A 23006-nucleotide genomic window follows, 5' to 3' on the forward strand; every position below is an offset into this window, starting at 1 on the left:
GCCAAAGCAATAAAACAAAATGCATCTTAACAAACAGGAAAAGCACCTTTCAACTCTAATAATTTGCCATTTGACAGGATATTCCTTGTCCCATTCATATAAAAATATGAAATTGACATCCCAACTTACTTGTGTATAAAAACTACTAACTACACACACGATGCCTAATATCTAATCTCATTTGCTGAGAGCGCAATTATAACAAATTAAGCTCATGGCTAGGAAGAGAAAAGCTGAAGGACTCATGAAGAAATTTGTTGGAGTTAGACAGAGGCCATCAGGCAGATGGGTTGCTGAAATAAAAGACACCATACAGAAAATAAGAGTATGGCTTGGGACTTTTGACACTGCTGAAGAAGCAGCAAGGGCTTATGATCAAGCGGCTTGTTTGCTTCGTGGACCAAATACTCGCACGAATTTCTGGACTTCTTCTTCTCCATTTTCCAATTCAGCTCTGCCTCCGAAAATCATTGAACTTCTTCTCAGCAGAATCAGAGAACGAAACAATTCCGTAGCTGCTGCTGCTGCTGATGATGATTCATCCAGTTCTACTACCTCTCTGGCTGAAATTGATTATCATCAGCAGAAGCAACAAGAAAAAATCGGAAACAGAGTAGATGATTTTTCAGATTTGTTGTATACTGATTATCTCTATTACCCTGAGGATAATGTAACTGAAAACAACGTGATTGCTAATGTGAGTGCAATTACAAGAGAATTAACAAGCATAGTTCAAAATCAGGAATTTAATTTTCAGCCTGTGAATAACTATGAGATTATAGAGATAGGAGAGGCAATTAATACTGATGTTGAAGATATAGAGTCAGATATTGACTTCCAATTTTTTTTTTCGCCATTTGATTTAGCTGAAGAGCTATCAATGGATTTTGGGGAAGAAACATCAATTGTAAGTGAGGCAATGAGGAGGATGAATTACGAGAGGAAGTTTTCAGCTTCTCTCTATGCTTTCAATGGGATCACAGAATGTTTAAAGTTGAAGATGAAATCTGGAGGCATAACGCGATCTGATCAATTATCCAGGCTTCAAAATGCATGCAAAAGGAACCTAGACAAGGAGAGGGAAAACGAAGAACGCAACTCTGGCAATGACTGAGAAGAAGGATGAAGAAAATTTGTCGACAGTGAATTCTGCTCTATTGATCTCCCAGCAATATGCTTCGTTAGTTGAAATTGTTGACAGAATCATTTGTACAAGTTAAAATTTGTGTCAATTTGTATGGAAAAAAGGAAATGCTGGGACTTGTTTTTATTCAGACAAACATTTCAAATTTGACACAAGAAAATCTTCGTTGGACTCCAAATGATCGTCGATAGGGGAGAAGAGGGAATGGGTCACAGACAGACATCGCGATCATCTTGCAGTTCAATCTGTAAGTAGATACTGTAGGTAACTGAAATTCCATAAAGGTTAAAAAAGAGAGTGAGCTAGATCTCCTAGCGAATCAAAAAAAAAAAAAAGTTGCTAGGCACCTCTGACCAAGCAGGGTGAAATTTGTTAACAAGACAAAATGCAGTAACTGAGCTGGTATACCAATTATATACAAGCATGAGCTTTCCAACTTAGCTCCTTATTTCGGAGACTTTAAAGTACTCGAAGCTGAGCAAGAAAAGCAGCACAGAGATCCAGGAAGAGGAACTGTGGACCCTGAAGCCTCTGAAGGTCAAGCAAGTACTTCTCCTCCCTGGTTTTGTAAAGCTGCGCAAAAGGAACACAAACATCAAATAAAATTTCAGAACCATACAAGCTGTGCAAGACTCAGAAAACCAGCAGATCCAAACAATAGTGTCATTGGTCTGTCCTATCCGGGCCAATTTGTGTGCACCTCAGCTAATTCCAACAGCTACTTACTACCTCTTACCAACACAAATATCAGGTAACTTTGTCTACCAAGTTTTTGGGCAGAAGTGATCAAATCACCAAAGAAGTAACACTTTGTCCTCTTCAGATAATACAAGGACCAATTCACATGCATTCAAATGTTGAAACCAACCTAAAAAGTCACTTTTCTGAGTCACCAATGAGGCAGTGACAACCCCCCCCTCAAATTCTAATAATAGAGGTAAATCTAACAAAAAAACCAACCACTTGGATTTACAGTATCATAAAATTCGACATGGTGTGAGATTAAGTCATAAGTAATTTTCCAAAGATTTGCATCTAAAACACATCGGCAAGCATAAAGAACAACCGAGCTACTCTCTTAGAAAGAATACAGGGATACAAGTAAGACTTCCACCAATTATGTACAATATACTTCATTACTGCTAGTGCAAACTACTTTCTCACCCAATTCTTTGTTCATGTCATTAAGATTGACCATGTTACTAAAGCTTTTCTTATTTTCATGATATACAAGTGCCCTCTAAATTCTATCTTAAGGCCAAAGCAACATTCATGTACTCCTGTATGAAGAAGTTAGACAGAAACTAGATGTATGATCCATGAAATTTTTCATTACCTGAACTTCAAACTTGACCACATTTGTTAACTTTGTGGCCCCATCATTCTCAATGATGGATGAATCATCTCCAAAGAACTGATTCCCGTGCATGGAATTAACACCCATGCCTTCATGATGACCAGGTAAGCTAGGAACCCATCGACATTTCATGTTATACTGGCCAATCTTTTTCCAACACACATTCAGTTCTTGCAGAGCTTTCAGAACTTCAGTCATTATTTCACGTGGATGCGCTCGAGACTGTAGCAAAAAAAAGGCGTTTATTATGTGAAAAAAAAAGGCGTTTATTATGTATAGCATACTGTTGAAAAGAATTTAGAAGCAAATTATCTAGAAAAATTCTCAAGAGAACCCATCAAATTAACAAAGGTTGTACATGCATGAGCCTATACTTATTATAGATGGAATTGACAAGATGTTTTCAAAGTTAATCAGATTGAATATAAAATAGGATCACGGAAGTTTTCAAAGCTTATTAGTACTTCAATTTCCATAATAAATAAGAACAAAGGTCTCATACTTGGCCCTTCCCTCCACTCACATGTTAACATGAATATCCATTTGCATATTTCTTTGATCAATAAGTATGAATGTCCAGCCCCCAGGGCTTCGGTCTAGGGGGGTAAGAGAAGGTAGAGGAGCAGGGTCATATGACTCCAATGATTAGCTTATTTAAACAAAAAATATAAGAGAGAGCAAAGTTAGTTATTTGCATGAGGCAGCAAACCAACCTGGAGGCCAAGAGCCCATTTTCTTTCAATGGGGAACTGTCTTGCACCAGCTTGCTGATAATCCATTATTCCTGGGAAACGTTGACCAACAGGGGAAGCAGCGGTTTCATTAGAATTGATCCGGTTGTAACCATATTCCTGTAAGGGCATTTTTATACATCCAATTAAACACATTTAACAGCAAAAAAATCAACCACAACTACATACGCAAGCTTAATGTTGATGAACTCAGTGACTGTCATAAAGATGCAACATATTTATGGACAAGAAACTCATTAAATATTGGCAAACTAATTGGCTCCTTCTCACGAAAGCAGATGGAAAGAAACTGCAGCTATATTCAATAAAAACAAGCAAAGACGCACCATGGACTCCTGAAATTCAGCTCCAAGATAGCCAGTGGAAACACGATGGCGATTGTCCAGGAGCAGATAGTACGCAACAGTGCCCTGAAATACAACTAAAATTGAGGGAAAAGGGCAATCCAGGAAAAAATAGATAGCTGATAACGAAAATTTACCTCATTTTGAACTCTATTGCGAAGAGACTCAGTAAGGTTGTTCCTGTCAAATCCCATCTTAACCACCTCTTGAAGAATCTCTTCATCGATCTGCAATCAGATATTTTTCAAGGATATTTTGACTAGATGAGAATTCTTCTGGTTTAAGAAACCATGTTAAGAGCTGTAAGGTCATACAAAAAGCTTAACATATGAAGTCACCACAAAGAAAGTCCCAACAACCATACAGGTCAAATTGTAGTAAATGTGATAAAAGAAGCATTTAGAAAAATAAATAAATAAATCAAAGAAGATGCGGTGATGCACCAAGACATCCCAAGCATATCAATGAATATAGAAATTTCTTAAATACAATTCTTTTGGCCAACTATTGTATCCATGCCAGCTTACACGCACCTCACTGGGCTCCTACTACCTTCCCCCCCAGCACATACCTGATTACTCTGAGCACCAGGATGATGTTGTAGAAGCCCTAATAGCACAATCGTCAAGGTCTCGAGCTAAGGAGTTGCAAGTCAAGGGTTTCAATGGGAAATCAAGAAGATGTTTAGCATGGAAGAAAAGCCCAAGAATGAGTCCAAGAATGGTGAGAAGAATGGACTAAGTGCTACGCATATTTTATGGTTCAAGTCCAAGCCCAAAAGGAAGATGATTGAGGCCCACATGCGGCTGAAATTTCTGCTCAAAAGAATGAGCTTAAAAAACTCACCCAGAAGGGAGAAAAGAGTCGCATACAAGTGGCTTGGGAAGGGCCCACGTGTTCTGGTCAAAATTGAAAACTTTTCCTTATTTCTTTGGGGAAGAATTATAGAATTCTTATATGCTTTCCTAGCTAAAAGTTTCCTGGTTAGATTTTAGTTATTATTTCCATAAAAGTAGATTCTAATCCAATTCTATTTGGGATAGTTTTCCGCAATATATAGGGGTAGATTTTATTATTTTTGTATAGACAACATTATTGTTAATTGAGAATTTCTCTACTTTACATCTGTGTGTATGGCTATTGGGGATTACAACCTTTAAGAACAAATCTTTAAGAGGTAATTAACTTGATATCTTTGGCTCTTATTCGTAAATTAAAGAAGGTAATTATTGTCTCTAATTTCTTCGAATTAGAAGTCTAGATCACTATTGATCTAAGTTCTTGAATTGACTCTATCAGTATCATAAATTAGCTTTAATCTGCTAATTTTTGAACACTAAGATCAATTAGGATTCTTAGGACTACTTTTGAACTAGGGGATTTTATTCTCTAATTTCTTGTCATTAATCTTTGTATTTTTGCTTTCGCATTGTTTTCTAGTTTATTCAAGTAACCCGATTCTTATCACTAGGGCTTAAACATAGGAACGAAATAACAAGTGTTTTTTGTCTCTATGGGATTAGGAGACCCTGATCTACAAGGTTTGCACCCACTTTATTGACCCTAGTCCACATCCTTGGACCTTGGAAGCATTTCCCAAATATAATAAGCTGAACTATCTGCTTATATTTATCTGGTGGTGGTGTTCGCAGAATGGATCTGGCGTAAAACTGTAAAACTAACAAAACTAGAGTGTGACTTCATCACAAACTAAGGGTGAAGAAGGTCAGAACTACTAAAACTTTTATTTTCTATTCAAAGGACCCAAAATAGATCTTGATTTATTAGATAAACATGTGATATTTACGGAAGTGGGTTAGAGAGCTAATAAGGTTGGATGAGTGAACAAGGATATCGTGATCAACACATTGAAGGAGAATATCTAGCGCAACAAGATATGGTTGTGACAGCAAGACAAATCACAAATCTGACCCTTCTTTAAGATGCACAATTGTGTGTTTGCTATAAGGGGAAACTACTGATCAACTTTTTTAATGTCTTTATTCTAATTTGTTTTTACGATGTCTTTTTACCAAAAAGGAAGATTTATGAGGCTCTGATGACAGGAACTTCCACAGCAATCATAAACTTTCCCCATTGTTCAGGTACTTGCAACATTTCCTAAATTATACAAACTGCTCAAGATATATGAGCAATTCTGATCATTCTTTTTCACTCTTTTACCTGGGCACAGGGGAGGGCGACAGAAAGATTTTGATAGGTTAAATAAATAGAATCTACCATTTAAGGCAATCAAAGATGCAAAAGAAGAAAGTGAATTGCCTAGAGTGATTCCATCGCATTACAATCAAGAAATAAGCTGTGTTTGATCAACAGAATACTGCTTTAGTGCCGTTTATATGGGATAAAATAAGTAAAAGCTGGGGAAAATTTCTATCCTGCCATGTATAACTTGTTGCATGTGAAACATTAAGGCGAAAAAAGACTAATCATTAATAGTCAAATGTACATTCAATCTGACCTTCTTTGCTTGTTGGGTTGTATCTGGTGGAGGTACAGCCAAATAGCGTGGCAAATGAGCTTGGAACCAAGGGTGCAGGCGAATCTCAGGAATAGTCATTCGCTTCATCGGGTCGACTATAAGCATCCTTGGAATCAAATCCCTCGCACCAGCTGATAAATGGCTGGGCAGAGTATATATTCCACCCTAAAGACAAATTGATATAAAGTTAAGCAATTGTCTGCGATCAACCCCAATGGATTCAATAAATGTATCAACTAATCTCTCCCTTTTTTGGGGAACAGACAGGGAGCATAAATTCATTCCAATGGAGAATCGTTTTCATTTTTCCTTTACCATTTGACATTTCACATCATGTCCACTTATCCAAAACAACAAAATTGGGTCCCAGCAGATCTAAACAATCTTAGTTTTTTCCTGGACATGATACATTTGGAAGGGCAGAACTGGAAAACAAAGAGTTGACCAGCATAGTAAAATGGGATAAATCAGTAACATACTCAAGTCTCATCAACGAAAAGTGGAGCTACCCACACAACATCCAACTTATTATGTATGCAATAATGAAAGTTGGGATATGGGGCCAAAAGTTGTAGTCATTTACCCACCAAATAAAATTGAACGCCAACATGAAATGGCGTCGGACTACAATCAGGTCGCAGATTTGGGAACACACAATTTCAAGCCAAGGGGCAGCTAAATCAATATAGGATAAAATTGATAGAAGGATCAACATTAACATGCTGGATTTCAAGTAAACTAAAATATACCTTTATTTTCTTAAAAAGATTGGGTATGTTTTCATCGTCAAACGGAAGGGTGCCACAGAGAAGAGCATAAAGAATAACACCACAGCTCCATACATCTACCTCAGGGCCAGCATACAATTTACCTGATATAACCTACACAGAGAGAGAAAGAATTTAATGGTTATCAAAAAAAAATCAATGAGCATAAAAAGCACTTTTTAAAGGGAAAAAAGGCTCAATACTTAGTTTACAGCCCAAGGTTGTATCCAAATCCATTTTATATGCCGCTTTAACCATGGGAATAACTTTACACACCAAACATTTCCAGAAAGTATGCCTAAGGGGTGGCAAATCGGTTGTTTGGGCTAAGATGGGTTGAATCCATAAATGGATCATTTGCTCAACCATGCCCATAGCCTACTTGGCTAAAATGAGCTGGGTCAAGATGAGCTAAACGATGGGTCATAGCCAGAGCGGATCTATGATTTCTAGAACATGGGTGCACAACTTTTTAAAAAAAAAGAGAGAGAAAAGAGAGTAGTAAGTAGGAATTGATCCCTAGACCTTGGGGTACAAAACTCAACATTGAACCAAATACACCATTCAAGTTTTTTGGAGTATGAGAGGCAACAGAGAATATTAGATCAATTCAAGAATATGTACAAAAAATATCTAATTTGCAGAGAGACCATGCGTTCATGCAACATAATTTGGGCCTACATTCGCCCCTCGCCACAGCCCAACCCGCCCAACTTGATACAAGTTTTGTTCTTTCCTTTTAGAGATATCAATAAACATTCTCAACCGAATATCCACAAACAGATCTCCATAACTATTACTTGTAGTAAAAAGTTAGTCCTAAATGGTTACAATTTAGAAATATTTGGAATTTTTCCTTGGTGATGTTTGTAGTTTGAATTGAGCATTTAAATTAATGATTTTTTTGTGTCTGACATCAATTCTATTGATGATATACATTTAAAATATATGTAGACTTTTAATTTGGGACAAAACTATAATTGGTCAAAATCCTATTTAATGCATATAACTTTTATTTTTTGAGAATGATTAATGCATATAACTTCTATGTATCTTGCATTTAATATTAATGTGCAAAAATCATATTTATTTATTTTGGTTTCCCATTTGGTGCCAGGTACCTACATTGGAGCCCAACTAAACTCCGATTTGTGCCCGAAAGTCCCACATTGGGGATACAGTGCTCTCTAACAGCACTAACAAAGACGACTCCATACCCTAGAGGTCTCGGTCACAACCCTTGTTGGTGTAAAAATCATAATTAAAATAGTTTAAGTTAGTAAAGATTTAATGTTGATTTTAAATTATTAAATATCAGAAAATATTAGAAAATAATTGAATGATAAACTTGTCCAACAAAAATATGTTTTTTAAAGAGTAAAAGAAAGACATTATTTCTCTTTCTTTTACCAAAATCACCCTATAGGGTAAGACCCTACCGAAATATAGAATTGCCTAAGAGCCCGTTTGGATTGGCTTAAAAAAGTAGTTTTTAAGTAAAAAATAAAAAGTTGAACTGAAATGATTTTTAAGTCAAAAAATAAAAAGTAAGGGGAGACCTACTTTTGGTTTTTGACTTATTTAAAGTCATTTTTAACTTATTTAAGTCATTTTTAACCTTGTCAAACACTTCTTATTTATTTTAAGTCATTTTTGACTTATTTTAAGTTATTTTTTATATTTGCCAAAACACTTTTTGAAATCTAAAACTGACTTAAAAGTAGGTTTGACCAACTTTTAAGCCAATCCAAACACCTTCTAAATAGGGAACTCCTTCAACTAATTTTCTTAACAAAAAGTGGAAAAAGATGCTCATTCATATCCCAGCAAATAAATATATAAATTATAAGTCCGGCATTTAAAATATTGATGGTGATTATCATTTTATTCAATATGAAACATATATCTATTCCTGACATTTTCAATCTTCATAGTTGTATAGACTTTGAATTAATAAATTTATTCTAATATGACTTGACCAAAAACAAACATCTAATAATACATGGAAATATACCCAAAAAAAAAGATGATGAAAGTAAATAGGACTTCCTATTAAGTCATTGAAAAGGTCAAAAAACTTAAATAAATTTAAAAAAAGTAATATCATCATTAATTATATGTTGCATAAAATCTCCCATAGTGACATTCTTCTTTTATTAATTGACTTAAAAGGTCAAAAAAAATAAAAGTCATAAAGATAATCCAAATGATGACAACTTGACATTTATCTTGGATAATCATGAGTTGAACTCTAATTATTGACATTGAAGTTTGAAAAATTATACCCTTCGGGATGGCCCAATGGTTTGGGCTTGGGACTTCCATTTTGGGGGTCTCAAGTTCAAAACCCCTTGCCGACAAAAGCAATAGGTTTGCCTTCTGGGTGGAGCTCGTCGCACCGGGAAAGCCTAGTGTGAATCACCGGTCATGTGTGGTTTGCGAGCTATTGCATAAAAGCGGGGTCTTACCATGTGCACACCCAAAGGATAGCAACTATCGGTTTCCTTTGTCTTCAAAAAAAATGAAAATGATGGGTTGAGTTTGGGCTTAGCTTCTGTCATGGGTTAAAATGAGTAGAACCCAAACGTAACTCATTTGTATGTAGCCCATGCCCAAACCATTCAAAACATGTGCGGACCAAATGGGTTTTGGCCTAATTTGACACTCCTATGTCTAATACACACCATTTTTATGTTTCATCACTTTCCTTTGATAAGTGTATTTCACACACCAATCACAACCCAAAACATTTCACAATATAGAGAAAAAAAATACTTCAGAAATTGTAAAAAGATCAAAAATTATAATTAAATATTATTCTTCCACATTCTTCTTCTTCTTCTTCCTCACTTTGAAATAGACAAATCTATTTAAACGAAACTAATCTGGGAACCATTTGGATTGTTTCTTCTCCTCCTCTTGGCCATTAAATTATATTGTTATTACCAATTTCAAGAAAATTTTCCCACTCCAATGAATCCCATTGTCAAGGGGTGTGTAAAGGGGATTTGAGTACACAGCATTTTTGGGTGGGTGGGGGAGGGGGGTTAAACTATGTATTAAGCATGCAAAAAAATACTGACAAGTCAAAATGCAGCATACATTCTAAGTATTGTGATGAATCACAACTCTTTTTTCAATCAGTTAGGCAGAACCACAAAAAGTAATTGCTGTTAACTCGAATCAGAAGCTTCAGTACCTCTGGGGCAGCATAGTTTGGGCTTCCGCAACTTGTCTTCAGAAAATGCCCATCGCGCATGATATTGCTCAAACCAAAATCTGCGATCTTCACATTCCATTTGGAGTCCAGAAGGAGGTTTTCAGGCTTAAGGTCTCTATGAACCACCATGTTTCTATGGCAGTACTCCACACCAGAAATTATCTGTTTTTTAGAAGAATTAGAATACCATAACTACTTTAAAATAGTTAAACAGCATGAAAAAACTCATTCAAGGAAGTGGCATATCCACCTGCTGAAAAAAGTTACGAGCTTCATCCTCCTGCAATCTGCCCTTCTCAACAATGTAATCAAATAACTCGCCAGATTTCACATACTCCATCACAACATATATATCTGATGGTGTCTCTATGACCTCATAAAGCCGTATAATATGAGGATGCATGAACAATCTCAATATTTTGATTTCTCTACGGACTGCAGAATGTCAGCAATATAAAACTCTTAACACAGTCCAGACATCCATAAACAGGAAAAAAAATATACAATTGTAGCCTAGAACCAAGAGCAAGCAATGACCAATCATTCAGAACAAAAATCATCCTCCATCAAGGTATATCCTACTGGGCATTAGTCTAATCAAACCACAAGCACCTAGAGATTTGAGAACAAAAATTTCATATATGGAGTTCAATGCAACTAAAAAGAATCAAAGATTATCGTTTAAATTAAAGTAGAAGAAAAATTCAACCACATTCAAATCAATTGACAATCTAATCATCCATTTATATAGGTTCCAGGTCAGATAGAACAGAAAAAAACAAAAATTAAAAGGAACAAACAGGCCAAACATTAGGTTAAACATCAATCTTCATCTTGCAAGATTCAGTTTGTCCTTCTTCAAACCTCACCACTTCTTACCCTTTTTACCTTAAAAATTAGGGGTAAAAAGGAGAAACGATGTTCATATACTTTGGATAGTAAGGGAGAATGTGATTGCACTCTCTAACTCCTATACCTTTCTCCTCCATGTCCATATTCCTGATTTTTCGACGATTAAGAATCTTGACAGCAACTTTGTGCCCTGTTAACGTATGTTCAGCTATTTTAACTTTGCCGAACGATCCAATGCCAAGTGTTTTCCCGAGTTTATAGTTCCGTAAAAATGAGTCAACACTGCTGGTGCCCTGCACTGCTGTTCCGTCCATTTTCCTATCAACACGAGAAAATTAGAGGCGAATTAGATTTAGAAAAGGCACAAAAAACACTCCAAAAGGTACCTCGCCTGTAATAACACTCAAAAAGAAAAATTTTATAGCTAGATTTGTTTTAGAAAGGTAACGTTATATTCTTCAGCGTTAAGAATATGCTAGCTACCTCCAACAAATTACTAGCTAGTACCATAATTAATTGCTAGATGTGAGTAATAAATTTGAGATTATTTTCAAAATGGATTCTTCCTTGGAAGCGAAGATACTCCGAAAGCACAATGCTAAGTTGCTCGAATTCGGGTGCGGGCAATTGATACGGGTGCGGATCTGACAGTTAGATTCATCATCACATAAATTTTAGGATTTGGGGGTATGGATCCAAGTACGGATACGGGTGCTGAGATATGCCAATAAATGTAGATTATGACATATAAAGAATATTTTTTGATTAATTAAAGCTATTGAACTAGAAGTTTTCAGTCATAAATGTGGTCAAAGTACTCCCAAGGTAAATCAACCAAATCCGGTGCGGATCCCACACCTACGTCGTGTTGAAACGTGTGTGGCTAGGATTTTGAAGAATCCGAGCAACATAGGCACAATGCACAACTGCCTAACTCATCTACCAAAGTTGCATATACTAACTAGTATCTGTAGGGAGCTTAATTGTCTCAAGTGACAGCACGATAGTAAGCCATCAAAACGCAACTTCCCTTTGCCGGTGCTGCGGGGGTGCCAAAGATTGCATTTTAAACAACATATATACCTTTCTCTTTCCATGATAACTAAAAGAGGGAGAATTTTGAAGGCCTAAAAGGTACATAAATAATGTCTTTTCAAATAAAATTAATCGTCAGTAATGTCTTATCTGTAATTGGATTGTAATCTACCTATAGTAATTTCTTTTTGCCAATAAGTTGGATTATATTTCCAAAATTTACAACTCACCAACAGGTATCAATAGACACCCTCTTTAACACACTAGTAAGAATAATACCAACATATACATTAAACACAGACCCAAATGCTAATGAGGAGCCAGACCTAAGGCATCATGATCTCACTACCTGTCACAAAGCTTCAATTAACCCCCCCCCCCCCCTATGCTAAAATTGGCACATTTTCTCTCTCAAATTCTCAAAAAATCGACAGAGAAATTCTCAATAAACAGTACCCACACCCTAAAAAAAATGAAAAGGAGCTAACTTGATAAAGAAATTCACAACCCCATAGTCAAATATCGAATTAATCCCCAACCCCACCCCGTCTATAACCCTAAATGCCGAAAAACAACCAAATCCCATAACCCCAAAACCAAATCTTGAAATTACCCAATTATCTAACCCCCAACCGGTCATATTCTTGAAAAAAACCCTAGCAAGAACAGATCTGATAAATATTGATGGAAAATACATTTTTTACCAATAAAACGAAATCAAACATGCAAACCCACCTGGCAGAAGCTAAACCCCAAGAAGCAGATTGAAGAAATTCAACAACAAAATATGAAAATTGGGAAAATCAAGCGATTATCTTCAACATTTGGTGATGAAAGAGAGTATCAATGGCCTCCTGGAATACAGGGGGAAGAAGTTGAGGCCAGTCGTGGGGTAGGGGAGATTCGGGGGTGGGGTGGGGTGGGGGGTAAGGATGGCTGCAGAAGCACAAGAATGGAGTTCACTGATTTTTGATTCTGTTAATTTTTCCCCCCTGGTATTCACAGAAAAAAAACTTCTTTAAAATACTAGAAACTAATTATTGATAATAATTAATTAATTAAATTAAATTTGATTAAATTAATTAGATTCTATGTTATAGAATTAAACAATTTTTTTTTAAAGATTCTATGTTTTATTATTTATAACCTAAAATAAATTATGATTACAATTCTAAAAATTGTTGTCTTGACAGAATCAAACCTTTGATGTTTTCCTTCCACAGAATCTGCTACAGCTAACCATTAGTGTGCCTTTTTGGGCCAAAGTGGTCCATATAAAAAAAATAAAAATGTGATGTGATGTGTTCAATTTTAATTTTTTTTGAAAAAATAGCAATTAAAGAAGAGCAAATACATGTGCTACTTTAGAAAGTTGGATCATTATTTTCATTTAGCAACCTTTGAGTTTTATATACTATAATACATATTTATTTACTTTTATCACGTGAAAAATTATAATTATTATTATTTGAGTGCGCTATAAATTTTTATTTTATGCGATGATTGGCAGACCACACAAGAGAAATACTGAACTCTAGACAAGCTCAATTCAACGAACTCAATAGGTACTACATATTTTAATTTTTGACATTTAATACGTTGATTCTATTTTTAAAAATACAAGTTCAATCTTGATTTTTTGATTGTTTATATCCATTGAAGTTTATTTCGATCAATTTGATTTAAATTTTTTATGTAAAAAACTTTGTACAATAAAGTTATTGTTGATTTACTCCTAAGTTGAAAATTAAAACAGAAATACATCATTCTCATAATAAATTTGCCAAAGAAAACTTCCTTATCTTTAATGTAATCAAAATAATACAGTTAGCAGTAATTGGGTCACTCAACAGTGTAAAAGAACACATCCAAAAAATATTTAATGAGATGAAAAAGTATTCTATTAGAATTTACAATAATATAAATTTATACGATAATTTAATAAATGTCAAATTTGAAGTAGCAATTTTATCTATGATTTTTCTTTTCATGTCGGAAGATCATCTTTAACTCTCACATATGTCCATCCTCAGTTATTCTTTAAAATGTACAAGTTGATCTCTCAAACATGCAAGTATTATGCTAAAATAATTTATTCACATTCTTATCCGAAAAAATTCGTAAATAAATCAGCAATGTCTCATTGTTAACATCAAATTAATTATATATTCATATCTTTTTAAGATAACTTGATGCAATTACACATATGAGTGTCAAGATGTGATCATCTTTTATGAAAAAAAAATTATTGAATTGTCTTTTCAAAACATTCATGAGATTAAAAGAATTGTGCACGATCGTAAAATACTTTATTGCTATTACGAAAACTGCATAGATTATTAGATTTATTATATTACATGCATATGTTGTGGTGGTCTTAATTTGTTTCTATTCAGTTCAAAAATATTTCACTTTTTAGATTTATTTCATTGGTTATTAGTTCAAATTAGAAGTTACTAAAACTGGAGTACAAGCTAAATTCCTTCAGTTTGTCCCTAGTTATTCTTGTTCTTTTATCTTTGCATTCGCAGGAGATTTTTAATTATATTCTTTTTCATTATGCAAATAATTAATGAATAATATTGTATACTCTCCACAATTAATTTATACAACATTTCTAATTTTGTAAATATATGTAGAGTGCGAAAATTAAGTTACTTTTCATAAATAATTCACATTTATTCAAATTAATAAAATTTTGTAGTTTATAACTTTGATAATGAAAAGATATTTACTTTTCAAAAGATTCGAAGTTACTTGTCTTTTATGACATTTTATAACTAAAGAAAAATAAATGTTTTGTTATATTAATTATATTAGGCTTCTTACTTTTTTTTTAATAGATGAAAATGTCGATAATGTGCTTATCTAGAAGCATAATTCTTTAACTTAAGAGACATCAATTCTCTCATTATCTCGAATAACTATTTTTATTTTATGGGGAATCATTTTTACAAACTTCAAACTTTTAGCTAGAGTTTGAAACTAAAAAGGCTTGTCAAAAATTCGAAAAGAATATATTATTATTTTTTTAATTAAAAGGGTAAAATCGCTTTTGACGAAGCAATTTTCTTCTGACAAAATTTACATGTTAATTCTTTTTTAAAAAAATACAAAAATCGTTGTCATCCAAAAAAAAATCTTTTTTCCTTAGAACGCTGCTACAGCAGCGATTTGTCAAAAAAAATTTAACAAATGTTGATTAGGCAGATCAAATGTTGGAGCAAAATGCCTGCCTCTTAATAACTTTTGTACTCACAGCGATATTAAAAAAAAATCACGGTATCATTTTGTCAGAAAAAAATTGCTCCGTCAAGAACGATTTTGCCCTTTTGATTAAAAAAAATATTGATATGCCCTTTTAAAATTTTTGACTTTTTTTTTTTATCTTTTGGCTCCGGACTCCTTTTAGCTAGGGCCTGACAGTGCACATATTTTGTTGTAATTTTGGAAACTTGGGAGCGATCTGCTTAATTTGCATTTTTATGGGATCAAAATTGCTATTCAATGTAATTAATTGTTTGACAGTATATTTATAAAAAAAAAATATTTACTGTTTAATAATTCATGTCTAATATTGATCTTGTAGTACTTTTTCGTAAAATGTATGACTTAATTCCAACATAATTTATGACTTTACAATAATTTGTTTTCTTGTCATATGGGAATCGTTTCAATGCAATTGCTTGTATGACAACTTATTTATAAAAAGTGTTTGTATGATAACCTGTTTGTAAAAAGGTGTTTAGTGTCTGATAATTCATGTAGAGTATTATTGATATTGTAGTTTTATTATCTAACACGCATAACTTAGTTTCAATATAACTTGTAAAAAAAACATAATAACTTCAATATCAAAACCCACACGTTATATTATAATAAACATAATTTAATTCATACAAAACTTATGCTACGTAACTTAATTTCAATATTTGTTTCCTCTTATTTGTAGTTTTGATGTATATGGAAATGGAGATCAAGACAGCTAACTCTATTTTTTTTTTATAGTCGTCCTATATAAATGGTGTATAAAGATGGTATCAATAGTGTGTATACATTAGATACTAGTTACACACTTATTATACACAAAACATATAATAATGATACATTTTTTTATACAAATAGTCAAATACTATGGAAATACATTGTCTATATAACAATGATGCCATTTTTATATGCATGATACATTTTCTATACAAGAATAATATAATTTATAAACATTTGCTGAAATTAGTTGGAAAAGAGGGGAAAATTATGCGAAATGGCAACTACTTAGATTATAGTTTTGTTCTTTTTTAATATGTAGCTGTTGTTTCTCGCTTTTTTGCTAGTCGGTTCCTAATTATATGAATCTAGAATGTGTATAATTCATTTCCTAATTGTATAAATCCATAATATGTATAACCTGTTTCCTGATTGTATAATTTTAGAATTTGTATATTCTTACCCTAGCTATTTGTATAAAATTTATGAAAAATTCATAATAAATTACTTTATTTGTATAATAACAAGTGAAAACTACAAGAGAAATATACAGACCACAACTTCCGTTTCTATACATTTGCCGTGGTTGTATATTTGTAAGTGAAATATACAAACCACGACCTCCATAGCAAATTAAACTATAGTTAATGAGCGCAATTATCGAAACTATAGTTATAGAACCTTATTGTACGTATTATCATTGTTATTTCTTAAAAAAAAAGGCTATGAAATAAAATTTATCAAAGGCAAAAAATTATTTTTTAAGCAAAATGACCATAAATGTCTTTGTCCATAAGAAAGTCACATGTCAGCAAGATGTGAGGTCAGAAACAGATTTTAAGCAGCCCAGCCCACAGGCCCATATTGTAGTTTTGTATATGGATCTCCAGTAATGGGCTAACAAAGCCCATTATCCAATATTCCTAATTCAAAACTTAATCCAAGGCTTATACACATGTAATTGTCCAATGAGACGAATCTTATCGTTTTGTACTCATTCTGTTCAACAATATTTGTTCACTATCGACTTTGCGCACTTTTTAAGAAAGTATAGATAGAGTGACAATTTTATCATATCACCCTTTGAATATAATAAACACAATATCTTAAAAATGTAATAGGAAAATGACTATAATTAGTGATAAAGATAAATTAGAAACTAATGGCTATAATTAGTGATAAAGATAAATTAGAAACTAAGTATAAAATTACCCATTAACTTTATAAAGTGGATAAGTATTATCGAACATTTCAAAATAGTACAGTGAACAACTATTGTTAGACGGATGAAGCAATAGATTATTTAGGGAAAGATAACACAAAGTATTTATTATTTTATGATACCTAATAATTACACAATCTCACATGACATCTTGCCATTTCTGTATAAAAATTATTGCCAATAGGTTTCGTTAATTTTGATATATTCAGTTCCATCGAGTTGACAAATGATTTTTCTTTTTTAACTTAGATTTTTTGTATTTGATAAAGTAAAGAGATATTTCAAAAACATTTATGTATAATTTAGGTAAATATTATATCAGAGCGGGGCTGTGGGGTATGAGCTAGCTATATGAGGGGTAGAGATCGGTTGTCAAGGCAGACACACTTGACCAAAGTGGTGTCAAGCAGGGGTGGGCGTTTGGTTCTTCGATCGGTTCAATCAAATTTTGATTTGATATTCGATTTTAGAAAAATGTGTACTATAGTTTTTATCAAATTAGATCGGTTTGCTTCAATTTTTTTTACTTCGGTTCGATTTAGTTTGATATTTTTAAATCGATTTTTCGGTGTGAATAAAAATAAAGATGAAATATACTAAAGTGTTAAGAGTTTTATCACGTGTTTGATAAAAATAAAGAAGGTAGGTGATTTTTTAGCAAAGATGCCAAAGGATTTGTTTCTGATTCTTAGTATACAGACAAGTCTTGGTATTTATTATCATCCCCCAACCCCCTATCTCCATCAGCGTGATTCTTTAAGAGGAAAACATTTTACTGTTGTCGTTTAAAAATTGAAAATTTAAAAGGATCATGTAAATATTTTGAGTCAAAATTCAAAAATGTATAAGTATTATCAGTTAAGCAATATAATTTAAATATTTTTAAATTTATTAATTAAAACTTCAATTTTTCGATGCATCGTAGTTTCGAAACTCTTGCACCATACTCCGAATCAAAGTTCCGAAAAAAAAATTTGACACTAAATCAAAACACCAAAGAATTGACATCAAAAAACCGAATTTTTCGATTCGGCTCGATTTTTTTTGATCTTTCGGTATTTATGCACCCCTGTCAAGTAACACCCTTTCTTCCTAAAATTATGCTAGATACATAGAGATCAATTTTTAGTTTAATAAATATATAAACACAAATATTAATAACTCTTGGTACAAAATTAAATATTTAATTTAATGACTAAAATATTACAAAAATTCTATGAAATTGTGTACTCTAATCCTACTATCCTCATATTCATCAATGATGAGGAAGAATACAATCATGCGCATTACTAATTATGAAAAAATATTTTATTAGGTACAGGAATTTATTTTCCTAAATAAAAATTTTAATTTCCAAAAATATTATTATTATTATTATTATTATTATTATTATTATTTTGATCAAGAATATCGCAAAACCTTGTAAATTTCTAGATTCATAATTTTGACAATTATGAAACTATCAATCGGTCGAGTGCAATATATAAATATTCTTTAATCAGGTTAAAGAATTTATTTATCTAAATAAATATTTTTCTTTAAAATTTCTGATTAATCAAATATGAAAAAATTGATTAGTGTAATTTGTTTTGGATAGTATACATGCATGCAAAGATCCAAATTATGTAGTGAAGTAATTGTTGTTCAAATAATCACCGTTGAATATGTTGGAATACGAGTTTAGATATAATCATTTTTAAACTATGTTCTTGGATCTTGTCCAATGCAATTATCAACTTAATCTTTTTTAATTATGTCCTTTCACGCTAAGAAGTTAACGATCAGGAGGAGCAGATTCAACGAAGTTGAATATCGTATTAAATCAAATTTAATTGATTATTTATTGAATTATCAAATTGAAATTTGAATTTGATATTTGATATCAACTTTTATTTATCAATTAACAAATTATTGAACTTTAAATTTGAGAAATTCGAACCAAATATCAAACCTCCGCTCCTATATTTAACAAGTTTTTTTTAATTAAGGGGTAAATTAAAAAAATTATCTTCTGATATAGAATTTTTTAAACGCCGTAGAAAATAAAAAAATAATCAATTAATATACGACGAAAGGAGTATTATTTTTCAATAAAAAAATATTCAGTGATTATTTACATAAATATTTTTATTGAATTAATAAAGGAAAAAATAATAGTATATTTATAGAGAAGAATTAGGATGTTTTATTAACGCTAAAAAAATGTTATTATGGTTAGGTCCATCCATTTTATTTTATATATCATCCTTTTTTTATAAATAGATAAATTACAATACTTATTATTTTATAAAATTTATGTATAAATTACAATATTTTACTTATTATACTCTTTGATAGAATAGTTAATTAGTATTATTATTTATCAATAAAATTGACTTAAAAGAAAATATTATGAGTATTATGATATTATAATTAATTAAAAGCCTAGAGAATATAACAGGTTATCCATCCACATGATGAGCCTGTGTTGCTTCGATAATTCCCAAATATTCCAAATCCTACCTTTATTCAAAACCTATTGGTGTATATTTGTGTTACGTATTCGATTTATAGTTTATTCTACTTAGAGTTATGATCTATTAGAAATAATTTAAAGATGATAAGATTAAGTCCATTTTTTTTGAATTAGAGTTAAAGGGTCAAAATTATCTTTAAACTATTTCAATTGAGTTTCATATTTGAACTATATGTATTGCGAGTGTGAGCTATTTACCTGAGCTATCACCTAATCATTAGCTAAACACACCTAGATATTGACTAGACCACATGTTGTAGGCTTAGGTTCGTGGGTTTGGACAAAGCCAATAACTACTTGGTATATTCACTACAACAAAAACAACTTTTAGCGGCATTAAATATTGACACTAATAAAGAATGTTAAAGTCTTTACAGACATTAGTTTAGTGTCATTAGAACCAATGTCGCTAAAGGCTTTAGGAACACATAGAAAGAGTGACAATTGCCGCTAAAAATACACATTAAGCGGTAATTAAGAATTAAATGTCATTAATGATCATTTTTGTTGTAGTGATTCTATATTTGTACTAAAAAATGAAGTAAATATATCCTCCCTCTATCTCAATTTATATGATACCTTTCATGTTTTGAGAGTCAAACAATTTAAGTTTGATCGGAAATTTGCGCATGAAATCTTCATTTTTTTAAAATGAAATTTATATATTTGTAAACTATGTAAAAAGTACTATGAGTCGCAATAACTGATAATTTAAAATGTTTAAAAGATCTAAAGCAATTTACGGTCAATGATAGACTTGTTTGACTCTTGAGATCAGAAATGTGAGGGAGTATATACATTAACTTGCGAAATCCTATAACAAAACTGATTGATAGCTTAATGGTAAGGAAGGGATCATAGACTATCAACAAATCCAAATTCAAATCCTTTAAAGGAAACTTAGAACGTATCCCTAAATTTTTAATCTTGACTCTGCCTTTTATTTGTAGGTGCACTAGTTTTCCATAAAATTTCTTCACATAGCATATATAACGACTCTTTTTGCTATTTAAAAAAAAAAAAGTAGTTTGATTGGCTTATTAATAACCCTAAACCCTCTCCTTTCAAGTCGGAGATATTAATTCCATCGTAATAGAGACAAGACCACAACTAACAAAATGGAGAAAAAGTTTATGAATGTCGGAATAAATTAATTTAAACACTTATAATTTTAACTTTAATTTATTTAAATTTGCCGGTGAAATTATTTTTCCCAAATGAAGTGTATTTTGCTATTTATTAGGTGATAATTTAGATAGAATATTCATAATATCAATACGTAATTCAATTATCAAACTGAAAAATCTGATATAATTTTAGTATATTAATGATCCTTTTTTATCTCCTCAAACTATGTACATACTCATGAGAGAGAATAAAAAAACGTAAGTTAAAATTTTCTCAATTATATTTCATATGTTAAATGACTTTTTCTTACGTCGTTTAGGCAATTTGACTACAAATTATACAATTTAGTATCTTTTATGATACTTAGATAAAGTTAAATGAAATTCTTATCATATAAAAATGTTTTAATAATTTTGATTATTAAACTAAATTAAAATTAAATGACAAGTTGAATGATGTTTTATTTCAAATACAGTCTAGTGATTTTTCTGGCACCTAAATAAAGTTGAGCAACTTTTTTTTTTTAAAAAAAATTTAAGTAATCATTCATGAAATTATGCATATTTATATTTAATTCATAAGGAGATACAATTTAATGTTATGTTATATATCTTGTTGTTTACTTAATTGGTTTGTTAAATACTTTAAATTCTTTCAAGTTTAATTTCATGATCTCATAATTAATATTTATTTTTGTTCGATCAATCTGATGATCACATCCCATAATAAAACTTGAAACCGTGTATATACATTAACTTTATGCACATTCAAGGTTTAAGCTTTTTTTTCTTTAATAAAACAACAGATAAATTTAAATTAGACTATTTAATTTTTTCAAAAAAATATAATGTAAATCACAAACAACTGTTATGATGGAGTGGTAATTAGTAATTCTTCAACCTTATCAAAAATTTCATGTATGAGTCCCTCAAGTACGTAATCGTTTTTTTTTAAGTAGTGTTTTACCTCATAATACGAGACTTTCCATCTAGGCTCCATTACAAATAATCGAAAAAAATAGAATTTGATTAATCGAATGAGCTTAGAGGCGAAGCTAAGTGGGAATTCATGTTTTTTTATAGATCTTATATTTGTGTTAAAAATTAAATAAATATATTTATATTAACATGTAAACCTCAAACAATATTACTTTAAAATTCCTAACTCCTAACTTTAGCTCTGCATCAGGGCATCTGCACCATGAGGTCTCTGTATAGATTTGAGTGGTTTATATAAGGGATAATTGTATATAATAGCAAACTAATAACCTAAAACAAATGGAGTAGCTAGGGTTTGATTTAATTGTGCTCCATAGCAAACGTTTGCCAAAATTTGTCAGTCGCCTCTCTCTCAAAAATCTCGCTCGCCACTCTCCCATTCTCGCTCCAATCTCTCGCTCATTTCCTCACTTTCTACACAAACACAAGTGTATACAAATTGTTTCTATTTGTATAAAGCAGAGAAAATTGTATGTATGTATGTATATATATATATATATATATATATATTTTTTTTTTGTTCCCCTTTCTCCCTCTTCCAGATCTCGCTCGCAACCCTCGCCTTTCTCACTTATACAAACATAAGCGAAATGTATAAATTGTGTTTCTGTTTGTATAAAGCGTGAGAAAATTGTATATACACATGCAAGTACATATATTTTCGTCCTATACACTTATAATTATACAATAAAAATATTCCCCTGCACAATTTCTTTTGCCTTTCTCTCTTTACCGTTTTATACAAATTCAAATTTTACTAATTTCTCTCTTTCTCGTTTTATACAATTCGATTCAATTGTATATCCCCTGTCCAAGTTTCTTTTATCTTTCTCTTCTTCATTTTATACAAATTCAAATTGTATATAATCGTTATATACACTTATAATCATACAATTCGTTCTATACACATCGTTTATACAATTCTCTGCCCAAGTGTCTTTCTCTTTCTCGTTTTATACACTTTGTTTTATACAATTCGCTTCAACTGTATATGTATAGCAAATTATACAGTTTCTATGTTTGCTATGGAGCGAAATTATGCAAACTTTGCTATAGCATACAAATATAAATTTTTTATTTGCTATATATGAAAGTTGCCTTTATATAATTTGGGTCCAATAATGTTTGTTGGAATAAAAATATAATTACAAGTATATATATATATATATATATATATATATATAT

The 23006-nt window shown here is 31.7% G+C and overlaps 2 protein-coding genes across 3 annotated transcripts; one reads left to right on the forward strand and one right to left on the reverse strand.

The window, feature by feature from the left end:
* The first annotated feature begins 30 nt into the window (after positions 1-30).
* On the forward strand, positions 31-1486 carry LOC107010017 (ethylene-responsive transcription factor ERN1-like). The gene has a single exon (XM_015209295.2). It carries the CDS (start codon positions 215-217, stop codon positions 1112-1114), a length of 900 nt encoding a protein of 299 aa, XP_015064781.1. The 5' UTR covers positions 31-214; the 3' UTR covers positions 1115-1486.
* On the reverse strand, positions 1378-13196 carry LOC107011583 (SNF1-related protein kinase catalytic subunit alpha KIN10). 2 transcript variants are annotated; one of them, XM_027914742.1, is made up of 11 exons: positions 13176-13196; positions 11064-11257; positions 10338-10522; positions 10067-10249; positions 6850-6981; positions 6080-6265; positions 3735-3824; positions 3580-3663; positions 3215-3352; positions 2481-2723; positions 1378-1717 (listed from the first exon to the last, which is right to left on the reverse strand). In XM_027914742.1, the coding sequence occupies exons 2-11, from the start codon at positions 11251-11253 to the stop codon at positions 1604-1606; spliced, it is 1545 nt and encodes a 514-aa protein (XP_027770543.1). In that variant the 5' UTR covers positions 11254-11257; positions 13176-13196; the 3' UTR covers positions 1378-1603. The 2 variants fall into 2 exon arrangements, with proteins under 2 accessions (XP_027770543.1, XP_015066625.1); XM_015211139.2 differs by lacking the exon at positions 13176-13196 and adding an exon at positions 12710-12972 and having other exon boundaries at positions 1419-1717.
* Positions 13197-23006: the final 9810 nt, after the last annotated feature.

Source organism: Solanum pennellii, chromosome 2 (assembly GCF_001406875.1).
Source record: "Solanum pennellii chromosome 2, SPENNV200".
Taxonomy (NCBI): domain Eukaryota; kingdom Viridiplantae; phylum Streptophyta; class Magnoliopsida; order Solanales; family Solanaceae; genus Solanum; species Solanum pennellii.

Excerpts from the sequence above, each read along its gene's own strand:
- LOC107010017 (XM_015209295.2), top strand. The coding sequence starts at position 215 with ATGGCTAGGAAGAGAAAAGCTGAAGGACTCATGAAGAAATTTGTTGGA.
- LOC107011583 (XM_027914742.1), bottom strand. The coding sequence starts at position 11,253 with ATGGACGGAACAGCAGTGCAGGGCACCAGCAGTGTTGACTCATTTTTA. Across the intron at positions 10,523-11,063 it reads TATGGACATGGAGGAGAAAG|TCCGTAGAGAAATCAAAATA; the intron begins GTATAGGAGTTA and ends GACATTCTGCAG. Across the intron at positions 10,250-10,337 it reads CTCGTAACTTTTTTCAGCAG|ATAATTTCTGGTGTGGAGTA; the intron begins GTGGATATGCCA and ends TCTAAAAAACAG.